The 26,997-nt window shown below is 37.3% G+C and overlaps 1 protein-coding gene across 3 annotated transcripts in view; it reads left to right on the forward strand.

Moving 5' to 3' along the window:
• The window catches only part of kiaa1328 (KIAA1328 ortholog), a 427,478-nt gene that overhangs the window by 318,215 nt on the left and 82,266 nt on the right, over positions 1-26,997 (forward strand). For all 3 annotated transcript variants that reach the window (XM_051930087.1, XM_051930086.1, XM_051930088.1), the window contains one exon: positions 23,614-23,704. In XM_051930087.1, the coding sequence (XP_051786047.1) occupies positions 23,614-23,704 (91 nt within the window). The remainder of the gene's footprint in view (positions 1-23,613; positions 23,705-26,997) is intronic.

Below are 26,997 nucleotides of genomic sequence, written 5' to 3' on the forward strand. Positions count from 1 at the left end.
TGTAAAAGGGAAAATAGTCACCACGGACCAGGTGTCATTGAAACAAAAGCAGGATAAAGCGAGGTCAGAAGTAAAAAACAGAGTAGACAACAAAGTAAAACGTCATAAAGAGGTTAAAAAACAAGGGGGCCAAACACATGCAGAGCAGGTTAGAGATAATGAAAACTGGAATTGAAAAACCTCAAAAAAAAACGTAGGCGCGAAACACATGCAGAGCAAGATACAGAATATGAAAGCAGAAAAAAACGAGTGTCAAAACAAAGTAAGTAAACATCGCATTAGCGTAAAGAAAGAGAAATTATTACTCGGAGAAATAACGAAAAGGCAAATAGAGATCAAATATATGGACATAGGTGATATGTCAGAAGTATGTAAATATTGTAAGGCTTTGAATTTTAAGTCAAGAGAATTTCAAAAACGGAGTTTACCTCACATGCATTTATTGGTTACTTTGCAAAAAAATTATTAACTGCTGATGATTTAGATCGTTTTGTCTGTGCTGAAATTCCAAACAGAGAAACCTATCCTGAATTTTGGTACAAAGTGATTAAACACGTCTCACTGACCTCATTAAAAAGATTCAGCACATTGGGACTCAGAAGATTCCAAATATTGTTTTTACAGAAGTTCTGAAATAAAAGTGAAACTAATGAAATTCAAAGAAAAAAAAATCTTAAAAGTGTGTATCCAGAAAAACAAAAACGGGGGTTGGCAAGCGAAGCCCCCTAGTTTCATATAAAAAAAAGTTTGACATTTTTGATATGCCCTACACCCCATTCATACAAATCCTGTGGTGTCAGAATGTTTCCTGAAGTTGCTGCTTGGAAGACTGGCAGACTTCCCTTTTAATGGTGCCTCCCACACCATCACACATATTCTCGCCATGGGATGTGGAAATGAAATCCCTTTGTGTCCAAAGTCACTTCGGTAACACAGAAGATTAGCAGTATTTTTGAAATTTTTGTACTGGGAGGGAGCTCCATCTGAGAAGTAAAAAATTTTGGTTAGACGTGGTGCCGTCTTTTGTAGGTAGCTCAGGACATCCTGTTGGAATCTGTGCTTAGTTATTATGTCATGTTACAGACCATCACTAACAACACAAATGCTCTCATGCTGTAGTTTCTTTAAATAAACAACGAAAGGATAAAGTGTAGCTTAAGAATTCTCCCAGTGAAATCCCTGAATAGCATCTTCTATCACAAAGCTGTAATTCTCAGCAAAGTCAAGGATTATAATGGCTTCATTTGGTCTTAACTGTTCTTTAATGTTTGTTGAGAATGTCATTTGGTGCTTACAGATGAAATGATGAGCTGTCAGTTTATCCATCATCTTCACTATTGAGTCAAGAAAATCCACCATTGTACTAGTATATATTTGTATAGTGGTATGATCAGTTGAAATCCACTGTTTGTAAACAATGTTCATTGAATTCATCCAAGCCACACAAGGGGGGTATTTTTCGTATGTGGATTACTCGTTTAGCCGGATATAATTGTTGACGATTTTGGCATAATCCTGGATCGGTTTTTTGAAACTCTTGCTGGATGTGTTGTCATAGCAACACATCCTAATCCTCAAACCTGCTCGGAGCAGGTTTGTTCTATGTAAACAAGGCTTAGCTCACACACTTAATCAGTGTCCGTGCATGGAATTCGCTCAGTCATGGCTTTGCCATTCATGAATGAGTGACCAATTGATATCGGTGCGCAAATTATAAGAAGAGAATTTCATATAGAGAGGGTTTTGCACGATCGGCAAGATCCTTTATTGCTCCCAGAGGAAATTCTTTTCGAAAGATTCCGCTTTAGCCAGGGGGGAATATTGTACCTCAAAGATTTATTAGCATATTATATTCGAAGTCAAACTCGGCGAAATCAGGCTCTCACAACCACACAGACAGTATGCATTGCTTAAAGGTTTTTTGCAAGCGGCACTTTTTTATATACTGTAGGCAATGCAGAATATTTATCTAAAAGTGCAGTTTGCCAGGCAATTCGTAAAGTCTGTTTGGCTCTGAAATATTTCCTTCGGGTTTTCATAGTGTTTCCTGGACACCTGCGTGTGCAGACAATAAAAGAGGCGTTTCATGCCATTACAGGTAGGTAATACACAGGCAAAAACACCCATGGTTCCATAAAGAATCTCACAATCAGCCTAACAGTCTCATTACCCAGGATTTCCAAATGTGATTGGGGCACATGGGACTGATCAGAGTGGAGTTTGATCAAACATTATTTGGAAAATGTACCTCTCCTCCTGATGAATAATCAGACACAGTGTGTCTTCATCAAGTATTTGAACTGTCAATATCTCGTAGGTCAGACACAAGTTCTAGGGATATGACATTCCCTGCAACTGACCCAACAAAAAAAAGAGGGCTATGTGGAACATACCTGTGGCACACATGGAGGACAAACATATGCAATGACCATCCTTTACCTGAAATGAAGTGACCACTGCATCCTGCCACTGGTTCTGGGTAAGAGCTTCCCCCTGGGATGCCCTCAGAAACAGGGCAATGGGCATTTTGCTGGTTAGCCAACTCTACTGCAGGGGTTAGGTCTGGACCTCGTGGACCTCCACCTGTTTTTTGCTTGTCTGCCTTCTTATTAGCTTTAAAAATTAGTGTTTTTTTATATTATATATGATTGTTTATGTTAACAATTCTTTAAATAGTTATATATTCCAATATTTACCAGTTTGAAGTATATTCTTGTACATCACTTTAACCTGTTCCCATGTTCTCCTTGTGCTCACGTTTGATCTGGAATTATGACATATTAAATAATAATTAATCTGGCACATAGGAAATGAAACACTGCATTCAGCAAGTACAATGCACACTACTTAGCGTTTAATTTGTCGGCCACTTTTTGCCAGCTTTTCTGGTTTGGGCTGCTATTGCAGTGTTACCCCTTGTGCATATTAAATCTTGAAATTCTTCATGTCCTTCGAATAAAAGGTCCTGCTCCGCTTGTGTGGAAAAAAAAAATGCGCCCGTTCTTTCGTCATTTTGTTACAGAAATTTTCCTGTCTATGCCTCAAGATCTGCAAGGATGCCATGTTTTCTCTTTAATGTTCGTGGTGCTTTCACTTTGTACTGGGCACTGGGTAAGGTTTCCAATGTTTTTCCACTGTCCTGGTACCAAGGTCAGAACTTGGATCCTCATTTGTCTTGGGGGAGACATTAATCTTGTCTTTCAGGAGTTCAATCAGTATGTCCATATCCGTGCATTTGGAGACATTCGTTGTTCTAACTTGGATGATTGCATGCCACAAGCAGAGACATTCTTCTTGACAAGGACCTTAGTGACTTTCCTTGATCTTCATTTGGCATATTGTGACATATTACATTTACTGACTTGAGAAGATCTTACTGAAGATACTCCAAGCTCTGTCAAACTGGTGTTCAGTGTTGATATTTCTGAGTGTTGACTCCATTGGATCATTATCCAGTTACTCAGTGGATGACTTGAGATTTGACCAGCAGTTGTAGCACTTTTTTTTGACCTGGAATAAGGTGTGTTGAAACATCACTAAGCCAGTTTAAATTGTCAACATCTTCATTATTGACGTTTTTTAGGTTTTTGGTCAGTACTTTAAAATGCACCACTATAGGGTCAATACATTTGTTTTGCAGGAATTCATATTGTTCAATTTACAACTTTTGATGATGAACATATTGTTGCATCTGGACCAGCAGTGTTTTGTGAGCTGAGAATTGGTCTGAGTTCTTTATCAGTTTCTGAAAGACCGTTCAGGCTCAGTAGGTCATGCTTCCTTCAAAGAAACATAACAATATATTTTTAACACATTAATCTAATGTTCAATCATTGTCAGAAATGTGAAGTGAAAGGAGGACAACTAACCTGGTTTAATGAGACAAATGGCATTCACTATCAGCCAAACCAAAAGTACAGCTTGGGAGATTTGTGGCCATATTGAGACAACTAAGGCTCAGAGCACCAACTATTCAGTGCAGCCATAGGTACCACCATCAGTGAAATTTAAGAGGATAGGCGCACCCCTGCTCGGGAACAATCAACTAATCTCATCCGAGAGCAACAGGTGGCAGTAAGAAATAAACCATATAGTGATTTATTCTTTCCATCAAAACTTACTGATTGAAAACTCATTGATTACCATTATTGACATTTATGTTTTGAGAAAGAAGGGACAGTTTAGAATAAATTAAAAATATTTCTAAAATTATCTGCACATTCCCACATGCTGTTAGTGCATTCTGAAAATGTAATCCAAAATGATTTTGTGGAATTGAGAGGTCTACTGTTAAAACCCTGAAAAGGTTACTTTTCTGTTTATTGCTTTTTCAGATAAACTATCTAGTTATCTGAAAAAGGAAAAGAAAATCAAAAGTCTGTGTTGGTTACAAATATGTGTTTCATAGGCCTAAACATAGCTAAGCCAAAAACTTAAGGGGCTACTTTGACCATGCAGGATCATCTGGACCAAATGTTTTAATTTCATCTCATACTGTACCAATTAATGTACTAGTGTGCAAAGTATTTGCCTGCTTGGTGGTTTAATTCTTGAGCTATGGACTTGTGAAATTTGATGAAAAAATTAGGCCGGGTGAAATTGATACTTCCCTCCTCTCGGTATACTGGCTGTATCTTGGAAAGTATTGATCTTACATCTTCTTCTTCTTCTTTTGGCTGCTCCCATTAGGGGTTGCCACAGCGAATCATCTTCTTCCATATCTTTCTGTCCTCTGCTTCTTGTTCTGTTACACCCATCACCTGCATGTCTTCTCTCACCACATCCATAAACCTTCTCTTGGGCCTTCCTCTTTTTCTCTTGCCTGGCAGCTCTATCCTTAGCATCTCCCAATATGATCCCAATATACCCAGCATCTCTCCTCTGCACATGTCCAAACCAACACAATCTCACCTCTCTGACTTTGTCTCCCAACCATCCAACTTGAGCTGACCCTCTAATGTTCTCATTTCTAATCCTGTTCATCCTAACTCTGCCACCTCCAGCTCTGTCTCCTGGTTTCTGGTCAGTGCCACCGTCTCCAACCCATATAACATAGCTGGTCTCACTACCGTCCTGTAGACCCTCCCTTTCACTCTTGCTGATAGCCGTCTGTCACAAATTACTCCTGACAATCTAATCCACCCATTCCACCCTGCCTGCACTCTCTTTTTCACCTCTCTTCCACAATCCCCATTACTCTGTACTGTTGATCCCAAATGTTTAAACTCATCCACCTTCGCCAACTCTGCTCCCTGCATCCTAACCATTCCACTGACCTCCCTCTCATTTACACACATGTATTCTGTCTTGTTCCTACTGACCTTCATTCCTCTCCTCTCTAGAGCATATCTCAACCTCTCCAGGGTCTCCTCAACCTGCTCCCTACTATCGCTACAGATCACAATGTCATCAGCAAACATCATAGTCCACGGGGACTCCTGTCTTATCTCATCTGTCAACCTGTCCATCATCATTGCAAATAAGAAAGGGCTCAGAGCCGAACCCTGATGTAATCCCACCTCCACCTTGAATGCATCTGTCACTCCTACCACAGACCTTATCACTGTCACACTTCCCTCGTACATATCCTGTACAACTCTTACATACTTCCTCATACAATACCACAACTACTCTCGAGACACTCTGTCATATGCTTTCTCCAGGTCCACAAAGACACAATACAACTCCTTCTGGCCTTCTCTAAACTTCTCCATCAGCACCCTCAGAGCAAACATCGCATCTGTGGTGCTCTTTCTTGCCATGAAACCATACTGCTGCTCACTAATCATCACCTCACTTCTTAACCTAGCTTCCACTACTCTTTTCCCGTAACTTCATGCTGTGGCTCATCAATTTTATCCCCCTGTAGTTACTATAGTCCTGCACATCCCCCTTATTCTTAAATATCGGCACCAATACACTTCTTCTCCACTCCTCAGGCATCCTCTCACTTTCCAAGATTCCATTAAAAAACCTGGTTTAAACTCCACTGCCAACTCTCCTAAACACCTCCATGTTTCCACAGGTATGTCATCTGGACCAACAGCTTTTCCATTCTTCATCCTCTCCATAGCTGTCCTTACTTCCTCCTTGCTAATCCGTTGCACTTCCTGATTCACTATCTCCACATCATCCAACCTCTTCTCTCTCTCGTTCTCTTCATTCATAAGCCTCTCAAAGTACTCTCTTGCTTGTGAATACATTTCCATCTTTATCCTTTATCACCCTAACCTGCTGCACATCTTTCCCAGCTCTGTTCCTCTGTCTAGCCAATCAGTACAGGTCCTTTTCTCCCTCCTTAGTGTCCAACCTCTCATACAACTCATCATACGCTTTTTCTTTAGCCTTCGCCACCTCCCTCTTCACCTTGCGCCTTATCTACTTGTACTCTTGTCTACTTTCTGCATCTCTCTGACTATCCCACTTCTTTTTTGCCATCCTCTTCCTCTGTATACTCTCCTGTACTTCCCCATTCCACCACCAGGTTTCCTTTTCCTCCTTCCTCTTTCCAGATGTCACGCCAAGCACCCTTCTTGCTGTCACCCTTACTACATATGCTGTAGCTTCTCAACTGTCTGGTAATTCTTCACTACCACCCAGTGCCTGTCTCACCTTCTCCCTAAACTCAACCTTGCAGTCTTCCTTTTTCTACTTCCATCATTTGATCCTTGGTTCTGCCCTCACTCTCTTCCTCTTCTTGATCTCCAACATCATTCTACAGACCACCATCCTATTCTGCTTAACTACACTTTCCCCTGCCACTACTTTGCAGTCTTCAGTCTCCTTCAGATCAGCTCTTCTGCATAGGATATAATCTACCTGTGTGCATCTTCCTACACTCTTGTACGTCACCCTTTTTTCCTTCCTCTTCTTAAAATATGTATTCACCACAGCCATGTCCATCCTTTTGGCAAAATCCACTATCCTCTGACCTTCTTCACTCCTCTCCATGATACCATACCTACCCATCGCCTCCTCGTCTCCTTTGTTCCCTTCACCAACATGTCCATTGAAATCTGCTCCAATCACCAGTTTCTGTCCCTTGGGTACATTGTTTATCACTTCATCCAACTCACTCCAAAAATCTTCTTTCTCACCCATTGCACACCCACCTTGCGGTGTATATGCACTAACAACATTCATTATCACACCTCCAATTTCCGGCTTCATAATCATTACTCTGCCTGACACTCTTTTCACCTCCAAAACACTCTTTAACATACTGTGTTCCTTCAGAATAACTCCTACCACATTTCTCCTCCCATCCACACCATGATAGAACAATTTGAATCTACCTCCAATCAACCTGGCCTTACTCCCCTTCCATTTAGTCTCTTGCACACACAATATGTCAACTTTCCTTCTCTCCATATCTGCTAACTCTCTCCCCTTACCAGTCATACTGCCAACATTCAAAGTTCCTACCCTCGGTTCCACTCTCTTTACTTTCCTCCTCTCCTCCTTCCTCTGGACACATCTCCCCCCTCTTCTTCTCCTTCTTCTTCTTCGGCCAACAGTAACCCAATTTCCGCCAGCACCCTGTTGACTAACAGTATTGGTGGCAGTCGTTGTTAACCTGGGGCTCGACCGATCTGGTATGGAAATTTGTATTGTTGTCCGCATATTGATTTGGCAAAATTTTACACCGGATGCCCTTTCTGACATAACCCTCCCCGTTTATCCGGGCTTGGGACCGGCACAAAGAAACACACTGGTTTGTGCATCCCTTGTGGCTGGGGTAAAGTATTGATCTTACATCAAAAAAAAAAAAAAAAAATTACACGTCTCCTGACTAGCATGGGTATATCTAGTAATTTTTTACAGAATTTTTTGAGTCCCAAGTATGTGGGCCATTGATTGGTTTAACATGGAATGATTCTATAACAAATTGGGATCACAGTTACATGTCTTAAAAAATCTCACTAGCCAATTTCATATGTGCATAATTAAGTTGTATTCCATGTATATTTTCATTTCAAGTCAACTTAGATAAAGACTTTTACTGGATTAACGTGAATATAATAATAATCAGAAGAATAATAAAGAAGACTAAAGTTAGCAGCATGGCAGCCTCACGGATGCAGCATACAGAGTTTAATGGGAGTGCCAAAATGCCTGCATGGAGTTTGTACATTTTCCTCAAGTCTTTGTGTGGTTTCTTTATCTCCTCACATTTTAATTCTAAATTAGATTAAATTAGATTATTTATTTATAAAAGCACATTTAAAACAACAGAGGCTGCGCCAAAGTGCTGTATAAATAGGTTAATTGGTAATTCCAAATTGTCTGTGTGTGTGTGTGTGTGTGTGTGTAGAATTTCATGAGTGCAGAGCCATGGGGACTGCTCCCTGTCTAGGCTTCTTCTCCGTCTTTTAACCATTGTTGTTGGTCTTTGTGCCAGTCCTCCTTTGGGCTCAAATTAGGTTAAGCCAGTTTGAGTCTGTAATAACATTAGCAGAGACTCTAATATTTTTATTGATGTGATAGATATGATGTAGAAATGAAGGGTAACAGAAGTCTGTCATAGCAATGTGTAAAATATGTAATGAATATTAATGGTCAAGATATGAAACTATATTTAAATAAAAGTGTTTGCAATAATAATACTTTTAAAATCCTTAATATGTAATACAACTTGTAACAATCAGACCAGAACAGGATGGCCAAAGCACTGTATGTAAATACAATGTAAATACAAACTGCTCTGAGCAGGGCTCGGTTCACGACCACACACTCGGTATACGAACAAGCCAGTTTACGTTTCAGTTTGTACATGTTCAGTATCTCCCTGTGCATTTCCTGTGCAGCGAGCAAGAGAGAGAGAGTGAGAGAGCGCGACACACACACACGCACACACACACACACACAGGCAGCGTGAGAGAGAGAGCCCCGCGCACACACAGGCAGCGCGAGAGAGACGGACGCACACACACAGGCAGCGCGAGAGAGAGAGCTGGACACAGGACGCAGGTAGGAAGGCAGTTAAAGAATGCACTGGGCTTGATTTTGTTTTCACTTCTGTTTACAGCGATCGGTTCGTAGCGTGCATTGTTGCAGTGTTACTTTTCTTGGTGGTTTATTAAATTACGGATTTTTTCAAATGTTCATTTTTTCCCTGTGCTTAAAACTCATTAAAAGAAAAAGTGTTTTTAGCCAGCGGTTAATAATAATAAATAATAATAAATTTTATTTGGTAGTGCTATAGCACGAACTATTGCAGTGTAAGTTTTCTCTGTTGTTCAAGGTTTTCTCAGTGTTATTCAATGTTTTTGCATTTAGTTTACTATTACACTGTGCATTCTATGGTTTAATTAACTATATTTGTGCTTAAAAACAAAAAAATATAAATATTTACATACAGTTCGTATGGTCTGGAACGGATTAATTGTATTTACATACAATCCTATGGGGGAAATTGCTTCGGTTCACGACCAAATCGGTTTACTACCAGAGTTTTGGAACGAATTATGGTCGTGAACCGAGGTTCCACTGTACATTGAAACAACAGAAAATTACCTGCATCTTTTATGCATGCCAGCCCATGCTACAAATGGCCACAAGCTATGAAGTCACTGGTACTGCAAGGCTTTTCCTTATGTATAGTATATTACCTTACCAATTCACCCTGTTTATTGATGCTGTCCATCTGTTCAAGGAATGAGTGGGTCTCCCATTCTCAATTAATTTATTAGAATAAATACCCCCTTTTGTATGGTACAGATTTTCCTCAATACAAGCCGAAATGAAGACAAAAAAGCTTTCAGAACAAGCTAGGGATGTAATTATGTAGGAACACAGTTCTAGGGAAGAAAGCAAGATCATGGAGGCATAGTGTTCAGTTTAGTCCATCATACAGAAATGGAAAAAATATTAAACTAATGGCCAAAATGCCTAGGTCATGCTGCCCCACTAAACTTTGTTGCCAAATGAGAATGGAGGTGGTCAGAAAGGCTTCTATGAAACCAGTTAACACTTTGACTGAGTTTAAAAGTCAGTGACTGCCATTGGAAAAGATGATCACGGTTCAACAATCTTGAAGGCATTGCACAGTAAGGGCTTTTATGGAAGAACTGTAAGGAGGAGGCCCTGGATGGGGAAAACAAAAATTTCCATGCCTGTAAAAATTTGCAAAGTGTCATATGGAAGATACTGAAAAGATATAAAAGAAAATATTTTCATCTGATGTAACTAGAGTGGAGCATCTTGAACATTAAGTGGTATGTGTGGCATAACTCTAACACTGCACATCTGCCAAGTAACACCATCCCCATTGTCAAATTGGTAGTAGCAGCATCATGTTATGGGAATGTTTATTAACAGCAGGGGGACTGACTGTCTAGTCATGATTGACGGGAGTAGTAATGCTGCACAAAATAGACAGGTCCTTTTGGAAAACCTGTTGCCCGGTCCCATGAAGCCTAAACCGGGGAAGTTTTTACCAGGACCAAAAGAACAAAGCACGCTGTCAGAGTAACAGTGGAGTCTCTAAAAATAAAGAAAGGTGATGTCTTGAGTGGCTGGTTCAAAAATGTGACCTTAACCCCATCAAGTATCTGTGGTGAAACTTAAAACTTGCTATCATCTGCAGCTCCTAAGCTAACCTAGCACAATTTGAACACTTTTGCAAGGAGGTATGGGCAAATCTTACTCCATCATGTTGTGTAAAATTAATAGAAACCTATCTATAAAGTCCACTTGGTGTAATAGCTTCAAGCAGTGATTGAAATAAGTCCTGAAAGTACAAAACTGGTACGGGGAGGATTTACTGGGAAATTAGGGTGATGAATTTTCTTTTTTTTTGTTGTGCAGAACTGTGAAAAAGATTGTTTGATTATGTCGTATATACATACTAGCTGTGTTACCCAGGTTCACCCAGGAAATTTCGTAAGACAATGGACCTCAAGTATACAGACTCCTCTATAGAAAACCCAGGAGAGGCAGTTGGCCAATGTCTCAAGGATTTTGACTTTCTCTCTTACAATTTTTTTAACATTTTATTGAATTTATTAAAAGCAAGTAACATTCCATAGAAGCAAGTCAAAGTTGACAAATCAACCCCCACCAATTTGAAAGAGAGCTAGGTCAACAGACAGAGTAAAACTTTTTAAGAGTAGAAATAATTAAATAAATGGAAGAAAATCCCTTTCCCCAATTTGAATACCTATTCTAAAAATGTTATTGATTAGATCCTGCCAGGTTTTAAAAATGTTTTGCACAGATCCTCTTAGTGAGGATTTGATTTTTTTCCAATTTCAAATATTATGTAACACCAGTAACGGCGCACTGCATGATAACATGCAGAGAATACACTTGACTTATAGTTTTCTCCACCATAGCTGCACACTCTTCTTTCATCAGCATCTTTTCACATTAAAACTGATTAAGGCAGTGTTTGTGTTGCAATTACTTAGTATGTTTTCTTTAATTTTTCACTTAAGCTGGCACTTACAGTAAGTCTTCAATCTGTCTCAAGAATGATTTAAGATATGAAAGTATAGAGGAAACGACGGCGAAGGTGGCAGCTGGCCGCTGCTGAGAGTTGATTCTACAATAAAATAAAAATAAAAAGAGGAATAACATAGGAGATTAATCATCACCACGAAAGCGGATAGTAGATGTCACGTAGTATATGTGTACCAAATTTCAGGTCAATAGGTCAAACAGTTTGCGAGAAACAGATGATTTAAAATCCTGGACAGACAAACGAACAGCCATTGTAGCGTATTACACACACACACACATATATATATATATATATATATATATATATATATATATATATATATATATATATATATATATATATATACTTTGTATGTGTGTGTGTGTGTATATATATATATATATATATATATATATATATATATATATATATATATATAAAAATTTACTGACTGACTTAAAAAAGGTGAGTAAGGATTCTTCCAGAGGAGCAACATAAGTCTGAGTGCCAATAGTGAAGTAAAAGCAATTGCAGTTTGTTTATCCTTCTTCACTTTAAGCCCATCTGGGAGTACACCATGCACAGCTCTTAATGGATTAGGAGTGATTGTGACCACAAGGCTGCGTGAAAGGAATTTAACTGTTTTGGTCTAGAATGATGTTAATTTGGTGCACGCCCAAAACATACGGCCCAATTAGGCTGGAATTGGATTGCAGCATTTACAGGTTGGATCATGCCCTGGAAACATTTTGGACAATTTTAAATGAGACAGATGTGCTTGATTAAAGATTTTAAGATGAATAATTGTATGCTTTGTGCATATGGAGCTAGAGTGAATTTTGTGCTTGGCTGCCTTCCACTCCTTTTCTGAAATGTTGAGTAAGAGATCTTTTTCCCACTGTACTCTGAGATCTTTGAAAGGAATGGAATTTAATTTTTTTTATATATTACATAAATGCTGTCTGAGTCCTCAAGACTGATCAGTATTTCTTCTGGAATAGAAGTATGAGGTGTGAGGTGAAGAAAATCTGGCAAATTTTGTTTAGCAAAGTTTGTAATTGTAGTTATATATGTACAAACCACTATGTGATTTAATCCTGCATGTTTTCCAAACATAAAACCGTGTACATTTGAAAGGGTTGAAAAAGGTGGTTATCATGCTGAGGTGCCACAGATGAAAGCTTCTCTATCTTGAAGTACTTCCTTCATTGGTTCCAAATTCTGAGTGAATGAAGCACAGTTGGGTGGTTAGTAAATTGGTGATAACTTGTATTTACTGGGGTACAAAGCAAGGAATATAAAGAAGTTCTGCAGGAGTTTATTTCTATTGCGGACCAGGCCTGTGTATGTTCATCTATTTGTGTCAATGTCCAGGTTTTTATAGCTTGTATATTTGCCACCTAGTAATAAAATTGAAAGGTAGAGCCATGCCACCTTCAGCCTTAGGTCTTTGTAGTGTTGCCCTTTGGATGTGTGCTTATTTTGAATTCCAATAAAAATGAGGTTATGATTGAATCTAACTTCTTAAAATGGTTTATTGATGTATATTGGGCTTGTTTGAAATAGAAAAAGAAGCTTAGGAAGTATATTTGTCGTGACAGTGTTAATTCTTCCAGCTAAAGTGAGGTGGAGGGTAGACCATCTGTGCAAGTCTTGGCTAAGTTTTTCCATGCAGAGAGCAAGATTTTGATGATAAGGAGCTTTATGTTAACTTGGGATGTTTAACCCTAGGTATTTAAACTGATCTGCGATGATAAAAAAAAAAGTGTCCAATCTAATATTGAGTTCACTGGAAGGAGCACACTTTTATTCAAATAAATTTTGAGTCCAGAAATCTTTTGACATTCTGCTAGTACTGTTAGGACTGCAGGCACAGTATTTTGTGGATCAATGGTGATTGCAAAAAATTGTGTTTTAAATCCACTCTTAGAAAGGACCCCCGTCACAGGGGGGACGACATCTAACACTGCAAAGACAATTACACAGTTTGTAACTGACCACAACTTATCAGACCCCTGGAGGTTTCTTAACCCAAACTCAAGAACATATTCATTCTACTCACCAGTGCATCATAGCTACTCAAGAATTGATTATTTTTTTATAGATAACTAGCAAAATACCCGCGCTTCGCAGCGGAGAAGTAGTGTGTTAAAGAGGTTATGAAAAAGAAAAGGAAACATTTTAAAAATAATGTAACATGATTGCCAATGTAATTGTGTTGTCATTGTTATGAGTGTTGCTGTCATATATATAATATATATATATATATATATATATACACACACACACATAAATATATAAATATATATACATATCTACATATACACATCCATATCTACATATACACATCCATATCTACATATATATATATATATATATATATACACACATATCAACATATATCTACACATACATACACACACACATATACATATATACATATACACATACATACATACAGATACATATATATATATATATATACACACATACATACACACACACACATATATATATATATATATATATATATATATATATATATATATAATATACACACACACAGACACATATATACACATATATATTTACATATCTACATATATATACACATATACAGTGGTGTGAAAAACTATTTGCCCCCTTCCTGATTTCTTATTCTTTTGCATGTTTGTCACACAAAATGTTTCTGATCATCAAACACATTTAACCATTAGTCAAATATAACACAAGTAAACACAAAATGCAGTTTGTAAATGGTGGTTTTTATTATTTAGGGAGAAAAAAAAATCCAAACCTACATGGCCCTGTGTGAAAAAGTAATTGCCCCCTGAACCTAATAACTGGTTGGGCCACCCTTAGCAGCAATAACTGCAATCAAGCGTTTGCGATAACTTGCAATGAGTCTTTCACAGCGCTCTGGAGGAATTTTGGCCCACTCATCTTTGCAAAATTGTTGTAATTCAGCTTTATTTGAGGGTTTTCTAGCATGAACCGCCTTTTTAAGGTCATGCCATAGCATCTCAATTGGATTCAGGTCAGGACTTTTGTCTCATCAGTCCACAAGGTATTTTCCCAAAAGTCTTGGCAATCATTGAGATGTTTCTTAGCAAAATTGAGACGAGCCCTAATGTTCTTTTTGCTTAACAGTGGTTTGCGTCTTGGAAATCTGCCATGCAGGCCGTTTTTGCCCAGTCTCTTTCTTATGGTGGAGTCGTGAACACTGACCTTAATTGAGGCAAGTGAGGCCTGCAGTTCTTTAGACGTTGTCCTGGGGTCTTTTGTGACCTCTCGGATGAGTCGTCTCTGCGCTCTTGGGGTAATTTTGGTCGGCCGGCCACTCCTGGGAAGGTTCACCACTGTTCCATGTTTTTGCCATTTGTGGATAATGGCTCTCACTGTGGTTCGCTGGAGTCCCAAAGCTTTAGAAATGGCTTTATAACCTTTACCAGACTGATAGATCTCAATTACTTCTGTTCTCATTTGTTCCTGAATTTCTTTGGATCTTGGCATGATGTCTAGCTTTTGAGGTGCTTTTGGTCTACTTCTCTGTGTCAGGCAGCTCCTATTTAAGTGATTTCTTGATTGAAACAGGTGTGGCAGTAATCAGGCCTGGGGGTGGCTACGGAAATTGAACTCAGGTGTGATACACCACAGTTAGGTTATTTTTTAACAAGGGGGCAATTACTTTTTCACACAGGGCCATGTAGGTTTGGATTTTTTTTTCTCCCTAAATAATAAAAACCATCATTTAAAAACTGCATTTTGTGTTTACTTGTGTTATATTTGACTAATGGTTAAATGTGTTTGATGATCAGAAACATTTTGTGTGACAAACATGCAAAAGAATAAGAAATCAGGAAGGGGGCAAATAGTTTTTCACACCACTGTATATACAGTACATATCTACATATATATATATATATTTTATATATATATATATATATATATATATATATATATATATATATATATATATAGCTGATTACCCAGTGGCTTCGCTCACTGAGTGCAAGAGAAAAAAATAAAATGTATTTATAAAATAAGTTTGTTAATTGCCAAATTTATTTTTCCACAAATAAAGAGCACTTACAATAACATAGAAATCAATATAAACAACATTAACATCATTATCATATGAGAATATGAAGTAATATATAAGAAGCACATTGTATATAAATATAAATTATTAAACAGTAAAATCTTCTTGTATAATACGCTACCGTGGCTATTCGTTTGTCTGTCCAGGATTTTAAATCACCTGTAGCTCGCAAACCGTTTCACCTATTGACTTGAAATTTGGTACACATATACTACGTCACGTCTACTATCCGCTTCTGGGGTGATGATTTTATTAGTCTTTTTATCTTTATTTTATTTTATTGTAGAATGAACTCACAGCTGCGCGCACCAGGGCGGCCGTGGGCGGATGCTTACGGGTGCAGTTTTCATTCCCTACCACCTTCGCTAATCATTGTTGAGGCAGAGTGAAGACTTAAGTGCCAGCTTAACTGAAAAATTAAAGAAAACATACTAATTTATCACAATACAAAAAGTAACTTAATCAGTTTTAACGTGAAAAGATGCCGACGAAAGATGAGAAGCAGCGGGATGCTAGGGTGAAGAGCTGCTCAGTAAGCATCAAGCGCATCAACCTCTGAGCAAACGAACGGTAAATGTACAGTGAAAGAGGATAAATAACATGAATGCTTATTTCACGTGTATTCACTCCACGTTATCGTGCAGTGCGCTGTTACTGGTATTTTGATAAAAGAATTTGAACAACATATAAGAAGCGTATAAATTATTAAACAGTAAAACGTTAACATTTAAGAAGTAAAGATACATTGAGTACTACTGCAGTGCTTTCGGGTATAGTACATTTTTTGTTTGCCCATTACATGCATAAATGTATACATTTTTTGGTGTACCTACCCGAGAATACGCGACATGACTCGGCAGTTAAAAGTTTCTCGCTCCAGCAATTTTAACTCTGTTACAAAGTCATCTAGTACGCGACACGTGTTTCGCCGTAATTGTGGGCTCATCTGGCGTACACACTCACTGCACTCCCTTACGGGAATTGAACCTCGGACGTCAGCGCTAGAGGCAAAGCACCTAACGTTGTGCCACGGCGTGTGGTTCATTCATTTAACAGCATGTAGATCGGGGTAATTACATTGCAGACATTCGTAGTATGAATCCCAATCTGATCGTATGGGTGGTTACCTACGGGAGTGTTTCTATAAACTTAATTTATATCCCTGCGCATCGCAGCGGCAAAGTACTGCTTTTTGTATTTTTTTGTTCGTTTATTACGATTATAGTTATTTATTCATTCTCTTCTTTAGCTGACTGCCTGCTCTCATTAAACTTGTATCTCGCGAATATGGTATTGCAAACGGCGGGAGTGTTTCTATAAACTTAATTTAAATTTACAGTTTTCACTGTGCTTGGTTTCCGCAGTAGCTGCACTTAACTGCGTTCACAGTCAGTTCACGTGCTGCTTTTAAATTTTTTTGTTCGTTTATTACGATTATAGTTATTTATTCATTCCCTTCTTTAGCTGACTGCCTGCTCTCATTAAACTTGTATCTCGTGAATATGGAATTGCAAATGGCGGGAATGTTTCTATAAACTTAATTTAAACTTACGGTTTTCACTGTGCTTGGTTTCCGCAGTAGCTGCACTTAACTGCGTTCACAGTCAGTTCACGTGATTACGTGGTAGGCGTGATGACGCGTTACGCAAATCCGCCTCCCACATCCATGGAGCCGCTCTCCATTTCAGTAGATGGACAAAAAAGAGGTTCCAGTTATGACCGTTACGCGTAGAATTTCGAAATGAAACCTGCCTAACTTTTGTAATTAAGCTGTAAGGAATGAGCCTGCCAAATTTCAGCCTTCCACCTACATGGGAAGTTGGAGAATTAGTGATGAGTGAGTCAGTCAGTCAGTGAGTCAGTCAGTCAGTGAGGGCTTTGCCTTTTATTAGTATAGATAATTTCTTGCCTATGATTAAATCGTGCAAATACGACACAATTGTTATCTCCGACCATGCCCCTCTAGTCTTGGAACTAAAATCATTAAGCCCCTCACACTCACCTCGCAGATGGCATCTCAACCCTCTTCTATTAGCAGACGAGAACTGCACAGAATTTAGATCCAAACAAATCAGCTTCTGGAGACAAACACACCCTCAGAGGTTTCGGCAGGAACACACTGGGAAACTCTAAAGGCCCTCTTATGAGGACAGATTATTTCATATCTCTCCCACAGAAATAAATTAGAAACCAAGAAAGTGTGAGAGCTAAGAAGCGAAATTACTAGAATAGATGAAGAACAAGCCAGGCGTCCAAGTGAGGCTCTTCATAGGAAAAGGCAGGCTCTGCATACAGAGCTCAACATCTTGACAACTAAAGAAACTGAACAACTTATTTATAAGTCAAGACATCATTACTATGAACACGGAGAGAAAGCAAATAAGCTCTTAGCTCAACAAATCCACAAGCAAGAAGTTCGCAGTGCAATCCCAGTAATCACCAAAACGAATGGAGAAGAAATCATTGACCATCAAAATATAATGCACACATTTAGAGATTACTATAAAATCTTATATTCTTCTGAGTTCAAAGAAGACAACACACAATCTAATGCATTTCTGGATACATTATAGACACCACAAATAGATACTTTAAGTGCTGAGGAACTGGATAAACCTCTGACCCTATCAGAATTACTAGATGCTATAAAGTCACTTCAAAGTAGGAAATCAGCAGGCCCTGATGGCTACCCTGTAGAATTTTATAAGAAATTCTCCACTCAGCTGGCTCCCCTCTTATTGGAAACATTTACAGAAGCTAGAGACAATCAAATTCTATCTCAAACTTTTCGTCAAGCATTAATCACCATCTTTCCTAAACAAAATAATTACTTGTTACAATGTGCATCATACAGACCAATTTCACTCCTGAATAATGATGTTAAGATTCTCCATCCTTCTAGCTATAATATTTGAGAGTAAGTGCTGCCTTCGGTAATATCACAGGATCAAACTGGATTTATTAAAGGCCGACACTTATCTTCCAATCTCCGACGCCTGTTTAATGTAATATATTCACCAGTAAAGTCAAACACCCCAGAGATGATATTATCACTAGATGCAGAAAAAGCATTTGATATGATTGAATGGAACTACCTTTTCACAGCATTGGAGAAATTTGGGTTTGGCCCGAATATGTGTACATGGATCAAACTACTGTATACCAATCCAGAAGCTTCAGTTTGTATTAACAACATTTGTTCAGACTACTTTAAGCTAGAACGTAGCACCAGACAAGGATGCCCCTTGTCACCACTGCTGTTTGCAATCACCATTGAACCACTGGCAGTCCACTGTTGAAATTCTTATCAGATAAAGGGGATTATCAGAGAAAGACTGGAACAGAAAATTTCTCTATATGCAGATGATATGGTTTTATATATATCAGACCCAGAAAACACTGTGCCTGCATTTTTAACAGCACTTACAGAATTTCAAAAGATATCCGGTCTCAGAATTAATCAGAATAAAAGTATACTCTTTCCAGTGAATTCACAAGCATATAATATTAGATTGGACACCCTACCTTTTACCATAGCAGATCAGTTTAAATACCTAGGGGTAAATATCACAAGTAAACATAAAGCTCTTTATCAACAAAATTTTGTCGTCTGTATGGAAAAAATTAAGCAAGTCTTAATAGATGGTCAACCGTTCATCTCACTCTAGCCGGAAGAATTAACGCTGTTAAGATGAATATCCTTCCTAAACTTCTTTTTTTATTTCAGAACATTCCAATATATATATATCAATAAATAATTTTTTAAGCAATTAGATTCAACTATAACCTCATTTATTTGGAACTCAAAACACTCACATATCTGAAGAGCGACCCTACAAAGACCTCAAGCAGAAGGTGGCATGGCTCTACCTAATTTTCAGTTTTATTACTGGGCAGCAAACATACAAGCCATAAAAACCTGGACACAAATAAATGAACATACACAGGCTTGGTCCGCAATAGAAGTAAAATCCTGTAGTACTTCTTTATTCTCCCTGCTCTGCGCTCCAATAAATGCAAGTTATCGCAAATATACTAATAACCCAATTGTGCTTTACTCACTCAGAATATGGAACCAATTTAGAAAGCAATTTAAGATGGAAAATCTTTTATCTGTGGCACCCCTGCAGGAGAACCACCTCTTTCAACCCTCGCAAACATATCCAGGTTTTAATACCTGGAAAAGATTTGGGATTAAATTGCTCAGAGATCTTTATATAGACAATATCTTTGCATCCTTTGAACAATTACGTTCCAAATTCAACCTCCCAGCTACACATTTCTTTTACTATCTTCAAATTAGAAACTTTGTTAAACAGAAACTGCCCGATTTTCCTCATCTCGTACCCTCCACCATGCTGGAAAAAATACTGCTCAATTTCGAGGAATTAGACACCATTTCCGCATTATATAAAATTTTGTTAGAGTCCCTTCCTTTCAAAGATCCAAGAGGACAATGGGAAAAAGATCTCTTAATTAATATATCAGAAAAGGAGTGGAAGGTAGCATTGCAGAGAATTCACTCGTGCTCCATATGCGCAAAGCATAGAATTATTCAACTAAACATTATATCTCGAGCTCATCTGTCTCGCTTAAAACTGTCCAAAATGTTTCCAGGGCAAGACCCAACCTGCGAACGCTGCAACCAAGCTCCTGCCTCACTGGGTCACATGTTTTGGGCATGCACCAAATTAACATCATTTTGGACCAAAATTTTTAAGTGCCTTTCAGACAGCCTTGGTATCACAATCCCTCCTAACCCATTAACAGCTGTGTTTCGTGTTCTTCCAGATGGACTTGAAGTGGAGAAGGACAAGCAAACTGTGTTTGCATTCACTACACGTTTGGCATGCAGATTTATTTTGTTAAATTGGAAGAATCCTAACTCTCCTCTGATAAGTCAGTGGGAAACCGATGTTTTATATTATTTGAAATTGGAAAAAATCAAATTCCCAGTTAGAGGATCTGTATAGAATTTTTTCAAAACCTGGCAGGATCTAATCAATAACATTTTAGAATAAGAAGAAATAATTATTTGCGCATTTCTTTTCCTTCTCCATTTATTTTTATATATATATATATATATATATATATATCCATCCATCCATCCATCCATTTTCCAACCCGCTGAATCTGAACACAGGGTCACGGGGGTCTGCTGGAGCCAATCTCAGCCAACACAGGGCACAAGGCAGGAAACAATCCTGGGCAGGGTGCCAACCCACCGCAGTATATATATATATATATATATATATATATATATATATATATATATATATATATATATATTTATTTTTTTTACCTTGTTTAACTTTGCCCTATTAAAAAGCCCTAAGCAATTCTCCTTTGGCCATGCTCTCCTTCTCAAGGGTGGGGTTTGATTTGTCTTCAGTCCTTTTTTGTATAAATTGATCTATTTGTATGGAATGATTACAATAAAATTAATAAATAAAAATTAAAAAAAAAAAAAACTGAAACCTCTGGACTGGTATACTGTACAGTAGTTTGATCCATGCACATATGTTTGAGCCAAACCCAAATTTCTCAAATGTAGTGAAAAGGTAGTCCCATTCAACCATATCAAATGCTTTTTTTGCATCCAACGATAATATCATCTCCGGGGTGTTAGACTTTGTGGGTGAATATTTTACATTAAACAGGCATTGAAGATTGAAAGCTAAGTGTCTTCCTCTATATTAAATGGATAAGGTTGTTTGGCTGCAAAATTAATAACAAATGCACTTAATAAAGTGAACGAGTGTAGAATGTAGTCGAGCTTATAAGAATATAGGACAGAGATACAAAAGCACATTGCAGTAAAGTGAACATAATAGATGTGCACACATTTATTTATTAGTTTGTTTATTTATTTGCTCTATTGAGTTAGCTTTACAAATGTTTGATTCAAGATACTGTATACTCTGATTGCATTGGACTGCTTTTAATCAGTCCTCTCGCAAATAAACATGAAACTGATCACTTTTCTTCCTTTTAAAGTGTTGCTTTAAGTTTTGATGTATTTTTATTTAATGACAAGACTATCATTGCCATGTCTGAAAAATGTTATGAGTTGTGATCAACACATTAGGGTAACACGGGGCAATTTGCTGTGGTTTCTTAAAGAATTTCTTTCTTTTCAATGTTATAATCATGCTGTTGGAGTCCTGTGCCTGATGGCATTTTTGAAAGTACATTAAGCACAAGGAAATCTGATTTTCATTACACAGTCCCTTCACGCATGGCCAGTGTAGGTAAACATCTACATCATATGCCTTTTCATCCATTTTAAAAAGAAGCTTTTGTAAATGATATGAAAACTTTAGTGTGAAGGTACATCATTTCAATTTAAAATCAGAGTATTGTTCTTCACCGGCATTCTCATAATGAGACTCATCAGACTCTTTTTAATGATAAACCTTAACATTTTCTTATCCTTAGTTGTTGTTGCCTATTGTGTTCCTGGAAATGTTCAAAATTTAATAATGACTCTTCTAAAATAGATTTGGCTAAGTTTATGCCACAGTTCCTAATACGGGACTTCATTGCATTGGGTATTTTTTGTCATTTAGTGGCAATGTTTTGATTTAAAATTTTGCAGTTACACTTTTACACCTTCCCCATTTTTGGAGTTTTGTTTTGGATATCATTCACTGAATGTTTCTTTTTTTACTAGCTTAGATTTCTTATTTTCTTTTCATCAGTATTAAAAAGATAAAATATGTGAACTCTATCTCAGATCAGTTTAAAAGCGTCATCATTAATCAGTCATATCAATGTTTTCATCAGTCTTCCCAAACTAAATTCTTCAGTGGCACCGATCCACTTCCAACAGAAAAACGAGAAAAAAATACTTACATTTACTGCATATAACATTTTTCTTTGACTATAAATGAGGCTAAAACAGTTGTGTTGTCTTTGCATTGCTACTGTTGTTTTTTTTTTATTTATTTATTTATTGACTAATTATTGTGAGGCTGTTTGCTTTTATTAATTCTGCACTTGGTAACTTCTCTTACATCCTGTAATTTTCTGTAGTCTGATACTTTCCATGTGTAATTCAGGTAAATTTTCCTACCCAAATATGTTCATCTGTTCCTGCTAAATACTGCTGCTTTAAAGAATATTAAAAGTTATTTATTTTTGATGTATATTTAAAGTTGTCTTTAAGCTTTGTAAACTTATCTCAAATATTCAATGTTAGCTTTCAAAATCTGTAATATGTTATGATACACAGAAGAGATAATGTGCTTTCATATCAGTCTTCCTTGGCTCAGAATACCTGCTTGTTCATCAGATTGTTACTTAGGCTCAACCACTTTGCAATTTCTGGCCTCACTAGTGGAAGTCCCTGTTTTACTTCGACGTATAACCCACTCTCTGTCATTTTTTTTTCATCTTCATCAATCCTTGCATAATCTGCCTGGTCTTCATTTACAGTCTTTTGAAGTCTCCCAAAATGGCCCTCTCTCGCTCCCCTCTTGATGGATAATGATCCTTTAACCATTTAATTTTAAGAGATAACACACAACTTATGGTTTCTTTATTTTGAAAGCCATAGTTTTCATCAATGGAACTGCTTTTTATATCTCCTAGTTTTTCAATATCTCACTCCATATGTCTCAGAAGCAAATTTACTTTGCAAGGGTAAGTTTTTGGTTATTATTCTTTTGTCTTGACCAAAGAAGGTTTGCCTAAGAGTTCTTTGGTTACTAGCATGTGAGTTAGCACCTCTTAAGAACTGCTTAAGTTAGAAGATGGGCAACTCATTTTATAGGTTCTCCAAATAATCTAATTTTTTAAAGAGTGCACTCTAGCTGTCAATTTGGATTGATAATGGTATGGAGAAGCAAAGATTTAAGTTTACAGCAGTCCTGGAGATGGTACATATTTGGTTGGTCCAGAGTCTTTTGGAATAAGCAGAATTACAGCTCTTCTTACCTAGGTCTTCTAGACATTTTCAGGGTTCCCTGTCACTGGGATGACGCAGTTCATGGCCAGGAATAGCATCTTGGTCAAAACTAAATCCATATACGGTCAACACGTGATGATTTTTTTTTTCCTCCCTCAGGCTCTTGCTCTGTTTTCAGAAAAAAATTTGCTACTCCTCCAGTTCCACTGATTGCTCCTACAGTAACCTACCCTCAGCAACCAAACAATGGGTAAGCAGCACAATATGTCTAATTTAAATATATTCAGTAATTGTTCCTGCATTATTGATCAAATAAGTGCAAAATTAATCATATAATTTTCTTGGGTGTCTATCATACTGTAATTTCTTTCTTACATATTTTAAAAAGTAGTTAATATTTATTGAATCTGGCAAAAAAATATAAAATAGCATTCCTCCAAAATCAGCAGTATTGATGAGTGAATGCTGCTGAATTTGTTCACCTTATGAAAGATTCAGCCCAGAAACAGACAGATGTTTATTGCACAATTCCTGCACAACACACAGTGCACAAACCACCAACAATAATGCTCACAGTCCTTTCTTCTCTCTCTATTGCTGCCTGTACTTCACTCCTCGCAAGCTCCGTCCTCTTCCACCCGACTCTGGCTCCCCGAATGGAGTGAGGCGGCCCCTTTCATGTTGTACCCAGATGTGCTCCAGGTGCGCCCCCGATGAACCTCCTGCAGCACTTCCTGGTGTGGCAGAAGTGCTGCATGGGCTCCCAGAAGCACTCCAGGTGCATTTGGTTCCTCTTTCGGTAGCACTTCCTGGTGTGATGAAAGTGCTGCCATCCAGGGCTCTGGGGTCATCCAGGCACCCCCTGGCGGTGGCCACGGCCCCCGACAGGGTTGAGCTTCCAAGCTCCGTGGCCCCAGTTTCCAATTGCCTTTGAATTGTGTAATATTGTAGGACTCAATGTATACTCACAGATAACTTCAGCTTAATTTACTTTAATTGCTGCAGAACATCTGTAGGTTGTGACCATTTACTTGTTCCCTGAAGAAGGTCTGTTTAATATACATATACATCCATAGGTCTGACCATAATCTGATTATTTGTGTGGCCACCTATAAGGTAGTGCTTGAAGTTCGTCGGCCAGCCGGCTAACAACCACCACGCCCTCTCAGTTGCAAGAAGCAGATTATAGTACTGTACAGTATCTGTCAAACAGTACAAAGAGTACATGACACGTGATTCGCCCTATTTGGTGCTCATCAGGTGTACACACCTTTAGATCCCCCACAACTGAGATGGCATGGAGGATGTTTGCCAGCTGGCCAACCAACCACAAGTATTACCTGTGAGGTTACCACCCATATAATCAGATTGTGATCAGACCTATGGATGTAATACTGTGATTTTCACCCTGTCAGGTAAGTGAACCAGCCACCATATTGCTGGTTTTGATTCCTATAAGGGGCAGAAATGGTGTGTACACCTGATAATCAGAAAAATGAAGACAAATAAATACTGGAAATATATCACTCTGTGTGTAATGAATCTATATAACATATGAGTTTCACTTTTTGAATTGAATTACTGAAATAAATTAACTTTTTGATGATATTCTAATTTATTGAGATGCACCTGTATATGGTAGTTACATGGGTCTAATGTCAGCGGCAGTATATCACACAATAATAATTCTATCTATGCCTAACACCATTATTTTACTGCTTGTGAAAGTATGTATAATTTCATTCAACATTTATTTTTGCAGTTTTTTCTTTATTATCAGACAATTAATTTTGTTATTACACTGTAGCGTGCAACTTTCATTCAGATAACATGCACATTTACATACTCTCTTCTTCAGGAGAGTAGTGTCCAAAGAAACTTCTGTTTGTAAGGAAACATGCATTTTGCAAAACAGAAGGTGCTTAAGTAATAAAATATTATTAAGGAGGTTACTGTGGAACCAGATTTCTTTGTTGTACTGATAAACGAATGGAAAGTTTATATATCAGAAAATGCAATTATCAGCCTTAATTGCAAAATAAACTAAAACAATTTTACTTTAATTATACCAATAACATTTGACTTATATTGTACCCTGCATTCCAACATTAAAAATTAAACAACTTCTCCCTCCAACACAGAAAGTTTAAGTAATTTGGAAGAAATTTCCAGAATCTTTCATTATTCCGCATCTTTTACAAGAATTAGACTTTTTTTTTTTCTTTTCTCTGATTTTACCTCTAATCTTTCTCTTTATTGTGATTCCCAGTTATAGGACTAGTGTAGCAGAGGTTTTAACATTAGTAATGTTTATTTATTTCTTGGTTAATCAAATTGGTTAGAATGTTAACAAAATCAATAAAATGCTTACAAAAAAAGTTAGATATTATTCAAAAAAATATAATAATAATTAAAATAGAGCATTTTGCAACAGTACCGAAACAAAGGACAACCAAACATAAAGGCAACAAAATGCACAGGCTAAGATTTTTTGACTTATTCAAAGGCAAGTATTACTGACAAAGTAATACATTTCTTATGGCAAACCAAATTAAATTCAGGAGCTTCAGCATTTACAAGCATTACAAATTCTAAATTTGTTATTACCTTTAAAATCTGAATTAATTTTATTTTATATTCTGACTAGCAAAATACCCGCGCTTCGCAGCGGAGAAGTAGTGTGTTAAAGAGGTTATGAAAAAGTAAAGGAAACATTTTAAAAATAACGTAACATGATTGTCAATGTAATTGTGTTGTCATTGTTATGAGTGTTGCTGTCATATATATATACATATACACATATACACACACATATACAGATATATTATATATACATATACACATATATTTTTTATATATATATATATATATATATATACACACATACATACATACATACATACATATACACACATAGATGCACTTACAATAACATAGAAATCAATATAAACAACATTAACATCATTATCATATGAGAATATGAAGTAATATATAAGAAGCACATTTCATATAAATATAAATTATTAAACAGTAAAATCTTCTTCAATAATTTGCTACCGTGGCTTTTCGTTGGTCTGTCCAGGATTTTAAATCACATGTAGCTTGCAAACCGTTTCACGTATTGACTTGAAATGTGGTACACATATAATACATCACGTCTGCTATCCGCTTTATGGGTGATGAATGTATTACTCTTTTTATGTTTATTTTATTTTAGAATCAACTCCTATCTGCGCACACCAGGGCGGCCGTGGGCAGATGCGTATGGTGTATTCACTCCATGTTATCGTGCATTGCGCTGTCACTGGTATTTTCATAAAAGAATTTGAACAATATATAAGAAGCGTATAAATTATTAAACAGTAAAACATTAAAATTTAAGAAGTAAAGTTACATTGAGTACTACTGCAGTGCCTTCGGGTATACCTCATTTTTTCTTTGTCCATTACATGCTTAAATGTATACATTTTTTGGTGTACCTACCCGAGAACACGCGACATATAACCGACCGTGGGAGAAGCATCGATTTTAAACACGCGTTGA

This window comes from Erpetoichthys calabaricus, chromosome 7 (assembly GCF_900747795.2).
Source record: "Erpetoichthys calabaricus chromosome 7, fErpCal1.3, whole genome shotgun sequence".
Taxonomy (NCBI): domain Eukaryota; kingdom Metazoa; phylum Chordata; class Cladistia; order Polypteriformes; family Polypteridae; genus Erpetoichthys; species Erpetoichthys calabaricus.